The 14,644-nt window shown below is 34.5% G+C and overlaps 1 protein-coding gene across 1 annotated transcript in view; it reads left to right on the top strand.

The window, feature by feature from the left end:
* Positions 1-14,644, top strand: part of SPEF2 (sperm flagellar 2) — a 169,024-nt gene that overhangs the window by 47,722 nt on the left and 106,658 nt on the right. Inside the window, 1 exon segment of the mRNA XM_081309625.1 lies at positions 2,654-2,822. Coding sequence (XP_081165751.1) covers positions 2,654-2,822 — 169 coding nt within the window.

Consider the following 14,644-nt stretch of genomic DNA (forward strand, 5'->3'; position numbering starts at 1 on the left):
CATGTAAGCAGAAACACTTCGGAGACCACTGGGCAAAAGCAGACAACATAGCAAGGATTCACAGGCCAAGGTATATGAACTCAAAAGAAATTCAAAAATTAAAAAAAGAAAAGTAGTGCAACTCCCAAAGAACCCCTTGTTTTTCTATGTTAACATTTCTTCCTCCCTTGCTGTGTTTGAGTTAATAATGGCTTTACCAGGCCAGGTTGATATTAGGCAAGCTGATGGAATTCAAATCATTTGAGAAAGTGGAATAGCTAGCCAGATGTATGCATAAATCTTAGGGATTTCAATTCACAACAAAGGAAGGCACTTAAGGCCCAGAAGCCACAGCAGCTGATTTTCTTTTGGAAAATTTGTTCTTTTTAGGAATATATGATAGTAGAGTGTATCAACATATTCTACATACATGGACTATTGATTATTCTAATAGGATCCCATTCTTGTGGTTGTATATGATATGGAGTTTCCATGGTGTATATTCATTTTGGACCATGGGAAAGTTATGTACTATTACACAGTTTTACTGTGACTCCTATTCCCATCTCCCCTCCCTTACCTTCATTACCCTTTGTCTAATCTACCGAACTCCTATTCTTCTCATTCCCCTCATGTTATGTGTTAGCATCTCCATATCAGAGAAAATATTCAGCCTCTGGTTTGGGGGGATTCACTTATTTCACTTAGCATGATAGTCTCCAGATTAAACTGGCAAATGCCATATTTTCATTTTTCTTTTTGACTAAGTAATATTCCATTGTGTATATATACCACATTTTCTTTATCAATTCATATGTTGAAGGGCACTTAGGTTGGTTTCAAAGTTTAGTTATTGTGACTAAGCTGCTATAAACATTGATGTGGATGTATCACTGTAGTATGCTGATTTTAAGTCCTTTGGATATACACCGAGATGTGGGATAACTGGGTCAAATGGTTGTTCCATTCCAAGTTTTCTGAGGAATCTCCATACTGCTTTCCAGGGTAGTTGCCCTACTTTGCAGGGCACAAGCAAGGTATGAATGTACCTCCTCCCCACCCGCATTCTCACCAACTTTTATTGTTACTTGTATTCTTGATAACTGCCATTCTGACTGGAGTGATATGGCATCAAAGCATTCCTGAGTGCTTTTATTATTTTATCTGTTTCTAGCCTCACATCATTACATGTATGAGGAACTTTATAGTAAATATCAGAAGAAAATTTTTTTGTAACTTTACAATTTTTTTCAAAACATATGGACTACTGGGGCTGGGGTTGTGGCTCAGTGGTAGAGTACTTGCCTACCATGTGTGAGGCACTGGGTTTGATCCTCAGCACCACATAAAAAATAAGTAAAATAAAGTTATCATGTCCAACTACAACTACTATTATTATTATTATTATTATTATTATTATTATTATTTTTAGAAAAAGTATGGGTTACTTAATGGGTTTCACTCAGGAAATGTAAGAGCCTCTACAAATGTCATGAAACAATTATCACCAAAATTAAAAAAAAGAATATTAAAAGCTTATAAGGAGGAACACAGGTAATTTTAAGGCTATGAATCTCTAATAAGTGATGGTGAAAGAAATTAGAAGAAGTATCTGAATATGAGGATAGTTGGTCCTCCAAGACCCTGACCACACAGCCCTTTAAGCAGGAACGGATCCAAGATCTGTACCCAGTAAATAATAACTTCCCATCCCCACCTCCATAGCCCCTGATGGCCACCATTCCACTTTATGTCTATGAATTTGCTTAAGGTACCTCACATAAGTGGGATCATTTGCTCTTTAGTCTTTTGGGTCCTAGTTATTCACTCAACACTCTGTCTTGGGGGTTCTCCAGTGTCATAGCACACATCAGAATCAAAGAGTACTTCTTAGGTTGTAATTTCAAAATCTAGAAACTGTTTTTTCCATCTGAATCATATCTGGCTCATTTTTGCACATTCGTTTCTCTTGGAACATTTTCTAGTCCCTCTGTCCTGGTTGCTAGACAGTCTTTAGCCCTCAGCAGTCATTTCTTCAGACTTTCCCTGAACCAACACATTCAGTCAAATCTACTGTTGTGATTTCCTGTTGTGTAATTCTCTTCCCAAACTGTTTATTTGTGGAATTACATTTGCCCTTCTTTCCCAGGATTTTCTGATGGAGGCTAGGGATTCCACTTGCTGTAATATCCCTTATGGCTGGCAAAAATGTATGGAACTTAATAGGTCTGAATGAATGAATGTCACTTAAAGCCACTGTCTTCAAACTTTCTTATTGACTGCCAGAACAGAGCAATATATCTAAAATTAATGAGCACGATCAGAAAACTTAGGTTCTATAATTCTCAGTTCTAACCTTAAGTAAATATGCAACCTTACAACATGGTTTAAATGCTCTAGTATCTGCATCCTATGCAAAATGAATAGAGTGAATCTTTTCAAAGCCTCTTCAAAATAATGGTTTACATATTTGTATATAATTTGTAACATAAAATGTATGTCTGTCTTATTGTCATTGCACATATGGTAACCTTTAAAATTAGCTTCAAGTAATTATTTCTATTTAATTCTTATGAAAGTGAGTTAATTATGTAATTACAATAAAAAGGCTAAGTTGTAAACTGTGAATTTCATTGACCATTGATTAATCTTTTATTTTTATTTTTTGTGATAGTCTGATTCCACATAAGTTGATGCATGATTGGAAGGAACTATTTTTCAATGGAAAGCCCATATATGAGCAAGCCTCTATTAAGCATCTGCCTGCTAGGCACCCTGCAGGACAACTTGTAGAATTGGAGAAAAGGGACTTGCTAGATGACAATGATTATGAAGAATATAAGGTACATCCTGATATGAAACCATTAGAGAATGCAATATAATAAATTATTTTTCCTTAACTTTAATTTTGTGATATTGTATTTCATTTATACTAATTAAAATATACATTTTATGTTTGTATTTCTTTTGTGTTAATTTCTGTTTATGGAACTAATTTTTAGATGCCTAAACTATTCATAATCCATTAGCTCTTGATCTCAGTAATACTAAAAGAGCAGTTTGAAAAAAAATCAAGAATAATACATTGTCTGGGAAGATAGATTTCAGGCTTTAAAAAATGCTTTAATTTGTTCATTACCATTATTCTTTGTATGAGTTTCTGTCTATATGTGCTTCAAAAAACATCAATAAAACTGATTTTTTTCTTTTGTAATTTATCTCAATGATATGCAGCTTTTGCAGATAAAATGGAAGAGGAAGAGGTCAATGATAGCATAGATTCAAACAACATATTTTTTTCTAAAATTAGGAAAAAAGTATTGGATACCAACTGTGCTTATTATATATTTTTAATGTAAAATTATTTTATTTTTTAAAGTGGCACATATTCATAGGGTACAGTGTGATAATTCAATACATATGTACAATATATTATGTGATTATAGTTTAGAACAATTTATTACATATTTTATAAATAACTAGATGAGGAATTTGAAGTTTCCCAGCACAAAGAAATGATAAATATTTAAGAAGATGGAAATGTCACCTGTGCTTTTTAGACAATCTGTCAAAAACAACAATAACAACTTAAGGAATAGACAGGCCAGAGTTTTACTCTTGGTACTCCCAACTACTAACTGTAAACTTTACGTGAATGGTCTAAGAGACTCAGGTACCAGTTTATGAGATAAGGATAATACTATACCTACCCTCATACTGTTTTTTTTTTAAATTTTAATAATTATTGAACACTTAGCCAATGCATTCATTGCATGTTGGAGACTAGTAATACTATTAATTTCTTATACTATTCTGCTTTCCCCACCCTTCTCCTCCTCACTGTTGGAAGTAAAGATGTAAAAATTATAATCTCGAATAGAAGTTCTGGGTAGATCCACAGTCATGAAATATAGAATGAGAATGTTTATTGTTAGAAATTTTGTTGGCTTCAGTTCCAGAAGGGTAGCAAGAGCAACATGAAAAGAGCAGCCCAGGAAAGATGGTTTGACCCAACTCTCTGCTCATAAGTAGTAAATACTCAATAGACATTTGTTGCAGGAGGCTTTAATGAGTAATGCCACTGAGCAGGGAAAGGAGTAAAGTACCACTAATATAAGTAATTTAAAAGAAGACAAGCTCCTGGTAAAATGTTATAGAAAAATATGAGATGATCAGACACTAAATATGCACCATATTTAAATTGAGTGAATCTACATTTGAGGTACCAAGATAATTTTTATTTATTTAGGTTTTACTCTAATCTCACAATATATATATATATATATATATATATATATATATATATATGGATCTTTATTTTGTATGATTTTAGAGTATATTATACTATGTCAAACAAAAGTCTAAAGCCACACATTATAATACTTTGATAACATCAAAGTAGGTTAAGGTATTTCTTTCCATTGCAAATTAAAGTCATTTTAATTGACAAACAAGAGCAAACTTATTTGACATTTTTTTTCAAGCAATTTTTATAACAAATATTAACTGACAATTGTACAAATAAACGGGTTTCACAGTGACATTCCCATCCGTGAAAATGCTGTGCACATCCTCCTCCCTTCTACACTCTCTTCTTCCTCTTCCTCCCACTTCTCTCAGAGTCCCTGCAGTTCCCTTCCCCTTCCCTAATAGTTACTTCCTCTTCTACTTTAGATTACTTCTTTTACTTTCTACATATGAGTTTTGTTTGCTTTTTACAATATTTGTCTTTCAGTGTCTGCCTTATTTTGTTTAATGTAATGACCTCCAGTTTCATCCATTTCCTATAAATGACATGATTTCATTCACACAATGAAATATTACATGTGTGCGTGTGTATCCTGCCTTATTTATACATTCATGCAACAATGGGCATCTAGGCTGAGTCTGTAACTTGGTTATTGTGGACAGTGCCACAATCATGATAGGTATTCAGATATCTCTTTTGAATATTAACTTCATGTACCCAAAAGTGGTATAACTGGGTCACATGGTAAGATTAATTTCAGTTTTTTTATCAAGCTCATTCTTTTGCACATTTATTCCTCTTGGAACAATTTTCTAGTCCCTCTGTCCTGGTTGCTAGACGTTCCTCAGTTTTTTAAAAATCATTCATATTGTTTTCCATGGTGGCTAGTGTTAGTTTATATTTACCAACTATGTGTAAGGATTACTATTCCTACATATTTCATATTTTTTTAATAATAGCCATTCTTACAGGGGTAGTTTTGATTTTATTTCTGAATAGCTAAATATGTTGAACATTTTTCATATATTGGCCATTTGTACTTCTTTTGAGAAGTGTCTATTGAGATAATTTGTCCATTTTTTCACTAGATTGCATGCTCTTATGATGCTATGTTCTTGAGTTCTTTACATATTCTGGATATTAATCCCCTGTCTGATGGACAGCTAGAAAAGATTTCCTCCCATCCTCTAAGTTGTCTCTTCACTCCGTTGATATTTCCCTTTCTGGGCAGAAGTTTTTTAATTTCTAATGACTTTAGAAACAGAAGTCCTGTTTAGGAAATTGTTGCCTGTATCTATATCTAGAAGTTTTTTCCATGTGTTTTTCTCTACTAGTTTCAAATTTGGGGGTCTCACACTAAGATTTTAGTTTCAGTCTTCTTCGTGTAGGTGTTCAGTTTTCCCAGGGTTTCCCAGACAACCCTTTGTTAAAGAGGTTGTCTCTTGTCCAAATCTGTTTGGGGGGCCTTTGTGGAGGATCAGATGGCTGATTTCTGGGCCCTATGTTCTATTTGTACTATGTTCTTGTTTTTATGTCAATACCATGCTGGTTTTTTTTTTTTTTTTAACTATGTTAACAATGGCTCTGTATTTTTAAATAAGGTATTGTGATGCTTCCAGTCATGCTTTTTTGCTCAGGATTGTTTTGGTCATTTGAGCTCTTTTGTGATTCCATGTATATTTTGGAATTTTATTTTTGTAGTTTTGTGAATAATAACATTGGCATATTGACTGGGACTGCATTGAATCTGTAGGTTGATTTTGGTAGTGTGACCCTTTTAAAAAATATTAATTCTCCCAGTCCATGAACAGAGGAGGTCTTTTCATCTTCTAGTGTCTTTAATTTTTTCTTCGGTGTTTTATTATTTCAATTCTTAAGCTTTTTGACCTCCTTAGTTAGGTTCATTTCCATGGTTGGCGAGGTTTTCGTTTGTGTTTTGAGGCTATTGTGAATGACATTGTTTTCCTGATTGTTTTCTCAGCAAGATTATTACTGCTACATATAAAAGTCACTGATTTTGGGATGTCGACCTTGTATTCTACTACTTTTCTGAAGTTGTCAGTTCTACCTCTTGCAGTGGAGTCTTTAGGTCTTCTAAGTACATGAGTATATCTTCTTGAAACAGGGACAGTTTGTCTCCTTCTGTTCCTGTTTGTATTCCTTTTCTTTCTTTCTTTTTCCTGATTGCACAGGCTAAAATTTCAAGTATATATTGAGTAAGAGTATGAGAGTAGACACTTTCATCTCATCCTTGATTTTAGAGGAAATGCTTTCAGTTTTCCCCACTCAGTATGATATTGTTTGGGGGTGGCCTTTATTATGTTGAGGTACAATCCTTCCATACCTAATTTATTAAGGACTTTTTTCATGAAGTGATGCTGAATCCTATGAATCACTTATTTTTCATCTGTTGAGATGACACTATGTGTTTTGTCCTTGATTCTATTTATGCTTTGTATTGTACTTATTTATTTGCATATGTTGAATCATCCATGCATGTCTAGAATGGAAAGAGCTTGATTGTGTATGAGCTTTTAAAAATGCTGTTAAATTTGATTTATAAGTATTTTATTAAGGATTTTTGCATCTTTGTTCATCAAGGATATTAGTTTATAGTTTTCTTTTTTATTAGGTTTTGATAGGAGTGTAATACTTGCTACATAGAAAGTTTGGAAGGGTTCCTTCCCTTTCTGTTTTATGGAACAGGAGGATTATTTTTTTATTGATTATTTAAAGCATTACATAGCTCATGATATATCATCTTTCATACATTTGACTCAAATTGTGTTTTGAACTCCCATTTTCACCCCAAATACAGATTGCAGAATCACATCTGTTACATATTCACATTTTTAATTCCTTTTCAAATACTTGGTAAAATTCATCATGAGTCTGTTCAGTTCTGGGCTTGTCTCTATTTACAGACTTTTCATGACTGATTATTTGACAGGTTTTGCTGATTGTGGAAATTTTTCTCTGTTATTTCTTCAACAGCTTATCTATTTTTGTTGTTCTCATACATTTGGAGACCTAGTGGGCTACAGCTTAGCAAAGTCTTTTTAACTACATTTCTTGCTTGGGAAATGGTTACCACAGGAACATGCTTGTCTTACCCACTTCCTGAAGTATCTGGTGTTTCTTTTGCAGGAAATTGTAAACTTATATTAGGAGTTTGTGAATGTCTGGCAATGCAGTTTATTTTTGTGAAGAGCCTTTTATGTTTTTCTAGAAATGACATTTACTTTAGAACTTCTGATATATATTTACAAACCCTTTTAATCACATGAAAGTAATATACCATGTACAGATTTTAGGATGTACTGTAAGATATTATATCATTTTTCAATTTTATAAATTTTGTCTAAGAACTTGTCATAAATATACCTACATAAAAATAAAAAATAAAATTTTTAACTTAAAAAATGTATTATCAGGCTTAAATAGCCAAAACAAGAGACAGAAGGGCAGTGTATCCTGGATTACCCAATAGAAATAGTTGTTCATGTTTGCTATTACAAAATTCATTCCAGATTTTATTGTTTTAAATAAATGCATGACTTAAAAATTAATCTTCAAAAAGTTTACCTCCCTAAATACTTTATTGGTGTCTAGACACACCATCTGTAAAGAACTGACATCTCACAGTTTTGAGCTCATGGTTTTAGGAGCCCATGCTCTGTTAGAGTAAGTTATCATGCTTAAAATTTTAAAATATTGTATCAGAAATGGGCATAAAATAAGACTTTTTGCCTATGTATATATCATATGTAGCTGCTGAAAATTTGACTCATTTCTTAACATTATTTTCTAATTCATCACACTCTGGTGATTAAGCAGGAGGTAGAAAGAACATCATGGACCAACAAGTACCTACTTGCACTTCCACAAGGTATCAACATGAGTTTTTAGTAGAGAGTAAGCAAGGACCCTTAAAACCCACTGGACCATGGGCTGTGGATTCAGCCAGGTTGCTGAGCATCTCCAGCACCACCAGCAGCACAGCTCCTCTTAGCAGCCAGTAGTTCTCAATGAGGTGGTGATTCCTCTCAGTGAACCTCAAACTCCCCCAAAAGCAAGCATTTTATATTGGTCTTACAGGCAAATTAGTCCTTACCCACAGCATGTTATTAGCTACTTTTTAGCAGTTACCTACTGAATAAGTTTCAGAGACACACCTGGCCCTTTATATCCCTGGATTTGCATCTACAGATTTGTCCAATTACAAATCCAAAACCAAACAAAAAAAATGTTTTTTTTTAAATTGCCTCTGTACTGAACATGTACAGACCTTTTTGTCTTGTTATTCCCTAAATAATCCAGGAAAAAAATTTTAGCATTTACATGGTATTAGATATTACAGGTAATCTGGGAATGACGTAATGTGTACAAGAGGATGTTTAGAGGTCACAAGTGAATGTCAAGATCATTTTTTATAATGGATCTGAGCATCCATGGATTTTTGTATTCACAGGAGTTCCTTGAACTAATCCCATGGATACCACAAGACAACTGCTAAAATTTGGTGTCCATAAACTAAAATTAGCTCATAGTTATGGTTTCCTGAGAACTGATTTTTCTACATCTCTACAGAGCTCTACAGTGCATGCCCTCAAACAAGTTGTAGTTACAATTGCTATAATTTGAAAGAAGGATGGTTTGTTTCCAGAATATCATCAATGCTATTTCAAGTGCTTGGTCATGATTTTTAATTCCTGATATTTTTTTATTTTAATGAAAATTAGTTTAAGTTCATGATCAGTGAGTTTATGGTGGTTGATGGCTTATGATTTTCCACTAACTAGAATTAAGGAGCATTTGTAAGATGTGGTTTAACAGCCATGTTCCTCTCACTACAGCCCTTGTATACATTCCCATCCCCAACATTTATACATGCAATAGCATTTGTTATCACCAAGCCTTTTCCACTGAAGAATAGGAGTATGAGACTAAATGGGTGATAGAGTCATTTGTCCTCCTGAGAAGTCTCATCTGACTTGTTTGACCAAAACCTCTAGACGTCATCTTGTGATTACTCTTCAATTCCAGTTCTGGGTATTGATCTAGTGTCTTACTAGACTCCTTTTCTGACATTAAATTCTCATCTTCAGTGTAGCTTTTGCCTTGCTTCTTGAGTTTCCTGTGGCTGACACAACCTTTTTAGTTTACTGTTTAATCAATTCCCTGATGGGCAGAACATCAACCTGAAGCGGTACCACTTACATGACATCACTAGATAACTGACCCATGCACAGTGGGAGGGTTTAATAGTTGAATGTTAAGGGCACATGGCTAGATCATTAATTTTTATCACTTAAAAGATATGCATTGCATTATTCAGGCCAGATTACTGTAACAAAATGCCATAATCAGGAGGCTTAAACAACAATAATATATTTTTCACAGTTCTGGAGGCTTGGAAGTCCAAATCAAGTTTTGTCAATTTGGTTCTCCAATGAGTGCTCCCTTCCTGGCTTGCAGAAAACCACCTTCTTACTGTGTCTTCACCGAGTGGAGAGAGAAAGAGGAGTTCTGCTCTTTCTCTTCTTCTAAGGAACTAGTCCTACCTATCATGGGGTCCCACCTTCCTTACCTCATCTATACCTAATCACCCCTAGCTCCAAATACCATCACATTGGAAGTTAAGGATTGGACATACCAACTTGGAGGAACACAAAACCTCACATTTAATTTGGGACAATTATACAATGTCTCAAAGTCAAAATGTGTTGAGCAAATATAGAAACTATCTTTATTTCAAATGAAATTGCAAATGTTTCATGACTTTCTAAAATTCCTTGATATAGTGCCTTATGTTTTGATTATAGAGGTGATTCTACTGTATTTATTAACTTTAAATATAAATATAGAATTTTGTTGTGAAGTAGTGGAGGAAAGAAAACAATGTTTTATATTTTATTTTCATATAGACAGAAAAACATGACTTTTTGAGTAGGGAGAAAAAATAGAACTGAGATGTTCTGTGAAGCCATTCTACTGTAAAAATTCTGCCTGCCATTATACTGAATGAATCACAGTACCACTCCTTTGGATTAAGATCTCAGCAACTGCTAAAATATAAGCATATTCAAGAGAATCAATAAGAATCACGATCAGTCGCCAAAATAGAATAGAATTGGGAAAGAAATTTAGTGCATAAGGGAATATTCCCATTGTTATTCCAGTTTTATTTATTTGGTTATGCATTTCATGAATACAATTTCATCTATTTGCTTGGAGTTTTTCCTGCAACTCCTTAAATTTCGTCAGTAATGGTAAGGCTATCTGATCGGCTACTTTAGACTAAACCTTATTGTCTCTTGGAAGAGTGATCAGTATTGCTGGACTACTTACCATGATAACAGTATTAGATTATTAGTGTCCAAAGGAATCTATAGCTGTCCTAAGATCATGATTTTTTAAGAAACAAGGCTATTTTCTAACTGTTATGGGCTAAGTATTTCAGAGGGATGGAGTAGGTTTGGTAGAGATCTGAGACTTGTTTGGGGGATAGAGAAAACAGAAGGAGAGCTTGGATCAGGGAAAGGTATTTGGCTTCAAGTGATTAGAACTTGAGATAAGCAAGGCACATTAGAGAACCATAGTAGAAATAGTTGAATTAAGATATCAAGTTCAAAGCATTAGACCAGAAATGAGAAATGGTTTACAAAGGTTTTTTACAAAGGTTTACAAAGCCAAAGGATTGGCACCTGTAAGAAGTGGAATGGAATAGGAGGTAAGGACAGAGTCCAAGACAAGGTCCTGAAATATTTATACAAATTATATAGAATGAGCATCAATCACTTATGTTTATTTGCTTTTGATCACATAAATAAAGAAGAATAACCCTATTTCAGGCTCCCTCCTATCTCTGACTAGGCAAGACAGAGGATGGTCAAGGATGGTCTAGGATCTCTCCCATTGATTTTCTGATTTGTCCTTTAACCACTTTGGCAACTACAGGAGCCAGATTCTTTGCATAAGATCCACTCCTACACTGATACCCTGAGTGACCCACTTTGAACACATGTGGAATCAGAGTCCTAGACAGAAGCCCTTACCCACTGTTTGCATTAGATTTGTCTCTGTATTTCAGCCTTAATGAAATGTATCTTTTCAAGATCAATGATCTCTCAAAGTGGCTTAGTCTTATAATCAAGCTTATAATCAGCACAGTGGTTCTGGCTGCCTGATATATAAGTAAATTATAGCTCAAAGCTTTAGAAGAGGAAACCTGCCATTCCTCACAAGTGCTGAGCTTTCTGAACTTCTAAAGTTACAAGCTAGGCTGAGTGGGTTGCATAGCAAGATACCAGGCTCTTTCAAGCACAGGCCTATACAGCGATCTTTATCACATGCTGGTAATTGACCATGCTCATTTAAAATTTTCCTCCTAAAATAAGAATGATAGAGACTGTTGTCCTGGATCTTCTTCTGTAATGGGCTGGAATTAAACATGGCTGTTTCCATACTCTTAGATCATGGCAGATTGAAAAAGGCTACTGTTGGAACAGAAGCAAACTGTAGCTATTATTGGATTTTTGATTTCCTGAGCTAGAATCAACCATGGGATAGATGTATAGGAAAGGCATCACCATAATTCTCTTCCCATTCAGAACACTCTCCAACTCAGCATGGGGCTCCAGATGGCAGGTAAAATAGAATTAAGTCCTTTACCTCATTGCCTTGGAATATGTTTAGTTTTCTGGGAAATAGATATGGCCTTTTTTTTTTTTGGAGGTGCACCCACACTGCCAATGTCACTAAGGGATGAATACTTTGACCCCCTGGCTCCTCTAGAATCTGATGGACAAACTGTCTGGCAGGAAGATGTGATCAGGCAGCTATCCATACTCTGAGCTGACCTGAAGTCAAGTGACTGAACAAGGCTGCCAAACAGGATCAGTTCAACTTTTTATAAAAATATTTATTTATTTATTTATGTTTGGTGCTGAGGATCAAACCCAGTGCCTCACATGTGCTAGGCGACTACTCTACCACTGAGCCACAACCCCAGCCCTAGGATCAGTTCATTTTTTTAAGGATTATCTGACACCTTTTTGAAACCCCATCACATTACCCCTTGCTTGCATACTAGCTCCTGGGGGGAATCCAGAATTCAGCTGCACTTCAGCTAATCACCGTCTCCTCTCTGCCTCGTCAAAAGCAGTGCATGTGGCATCTGTCTTTTTCACTGAAGCTTGGCTATCAAACAGGTCCTACACAGTGTTCAAGAAGCTTTATAGGGCTGTCAGATTATGTGAGGGACTCATGGTCAGGCAAGATATATAACCATCCATTCTACTTTTCCTGAGAATTCTGGGCAATTATCATAAATTTAAAAATCTGAATTACAAATATAAGTTCTTTTAAATATAAGTTCTTCCCAATTCTCTCTCTATTTGGGAGATTTTTTTTGGTCACATGATCTGTTCACTTCTGGAGATGTTTCCTGTGTTAACTAATTCCATACATTGATATGGATTCTGGCTATCTTTTATCTGTGAGAATGCCACTGAGCTTGTTTTTATTTGGGGACTGAGTTGGGTCCATTTACTCTATTTGAAAAATTAAGTCTTGCTACTCATTAATCAAAATTACAAAAATTTTTTGCTGGATTTGTGGCTCAAATGCAGAGCTCTCACTTGCCTAGCACATGTGAAGCCCTAGGTTAGATCCTCAGCCCCACATAAAAATAAATAAATAAAATAAAGGTATTGTGTCCAACTACAACTAAAATATAAATATTTTTTTAAAAATTACAAAAATTTAATGTCTATATAATCACTCATTTACTCAATTTACATACATTGAACCTATATTTTGATTGATTTTATCAATTGATCAGTTTTTATTGATTTCCTACTTGTGCCAGCAAGTAGGTATTGGAAATATAAAGTTGATTAATATAGAGACCCTACATTCCCAGTGCTCACAGTTTAATTAGGATGAGAGAATAAACATTTCTTGACCTAAGTATGGGTAAGAATGGGTGCTCATGGAAGCACCATAGAAGGGATGAGGTTGGATTGATCTGTGAAGTATGAGGAGAGATCAGCTGACTTAAAAGCATTAACTCAAAACTGATCTCATCCTATGAACCATGAACTATGAACTCATCCTCTTCTGTCTGCACTTCTTCTGAGTTCATTGATTCCAAGAATATAAACCAAACTAATATCAGAGACTGTGTTTTAGGTCACCTCCTTCAAGAGAAAATGTATAAATTTTCCAGTGAATTAGAATATTTTAAGTGGGCAATTGTGTTGTGTCTGATTAAGATAATATTTGCTCAAGGTATTTAGGCTTGAATTAACAAATTACCTGTCTCCCATTCAGTAATAATTTTCCTTTGTCTACAATTAAACAATTAATTGGTCTATTTTCTAATAACCTTGTCTTTTTATTGCATTTTAATAATCTTAGTTGATATGTTATTTGGTAATTCAGGGACTTATATTAAGAAAATGTTTAAAAATAATTTTTCAAAAAAAATTTTGTAAGTACTATAAAAGAAGCAAACTGTAACTAAGATAAAACCACAAAAATAAAATTGAAAAATCTGAATGACCTGGAGTTTCAAATTATTTATAATCAATTATGAGAAATAATATACTGTTTTAGAAACAAACTTTGATAAATAAGTGCCTACTCTGTACTCTGACTCAAGTAATATAAAATGAAAGATTTACTGTTATTTTGCAGATATGTAAGAAAGGAACCCATGTGGTAATTATAGATATGCAGTAATAACTGAGGGTTCCTGGTACCTGCCCCAATAAAATATCCTTTATTATTTATGTTTGGAAGAGTGTGTTGAAACCAAATTATAAAATCAATTCATGGATCACAATCAGTATTTATTTTCTAAAATACAAAAACACAACAAATGATATAAATGAAATGCAGTGTAATACCAACATGAAATAAAGCACATCCCAAATAGTATTTCATGATTTTTTCCCCTGCTTTATCTATATTTCTACATAAATACCAAGTCACAGTGTAGAATGCATTTCTTAAGGAGTGTCCTGGTAAAAGCATTTTAAAAACTAGTGTCTTAGAAGATGCATTTCAGTAGTAATTGGGCTCTAAGAAGGGCTAGACATCTCATGCAGGGTTCATGTGGGATCAAACTAAAATAAGAAAAAAATGGAGTTCAGGAGTTTGGCAAGGAGGATGATCGGGAAGTCTGGAATGAAGGGTTAATCATCATGAACATAAATATAATGGCTCCTAGTAATGGCTGCATCATCCCCTGACTCTGCTTCTGTAAAAAGTATTTAATTCAGGTATCGCACATCCATCTCTTCCTCACTCTCTGCAGGGCGGTGTGCCAAAAGGAAGCCAGCCACACAATGAAGGCAGCCTGCTATGGTAGAGTTGTAGTGCATTGGTTGTATTCTAAAGGAGGCCTAG

The sequence above is a fragment of the Spermophilus citellus genome, assembly GCF_964194105.1.
Source record: "Spermophilus citellus genome assembly, chromosome: 1".
NCBI lineage: Eukaryota > Metazoa > Chordata > Mammalia > Rodentia > Sciuridae > Spermophilus > Spermophilus citellus.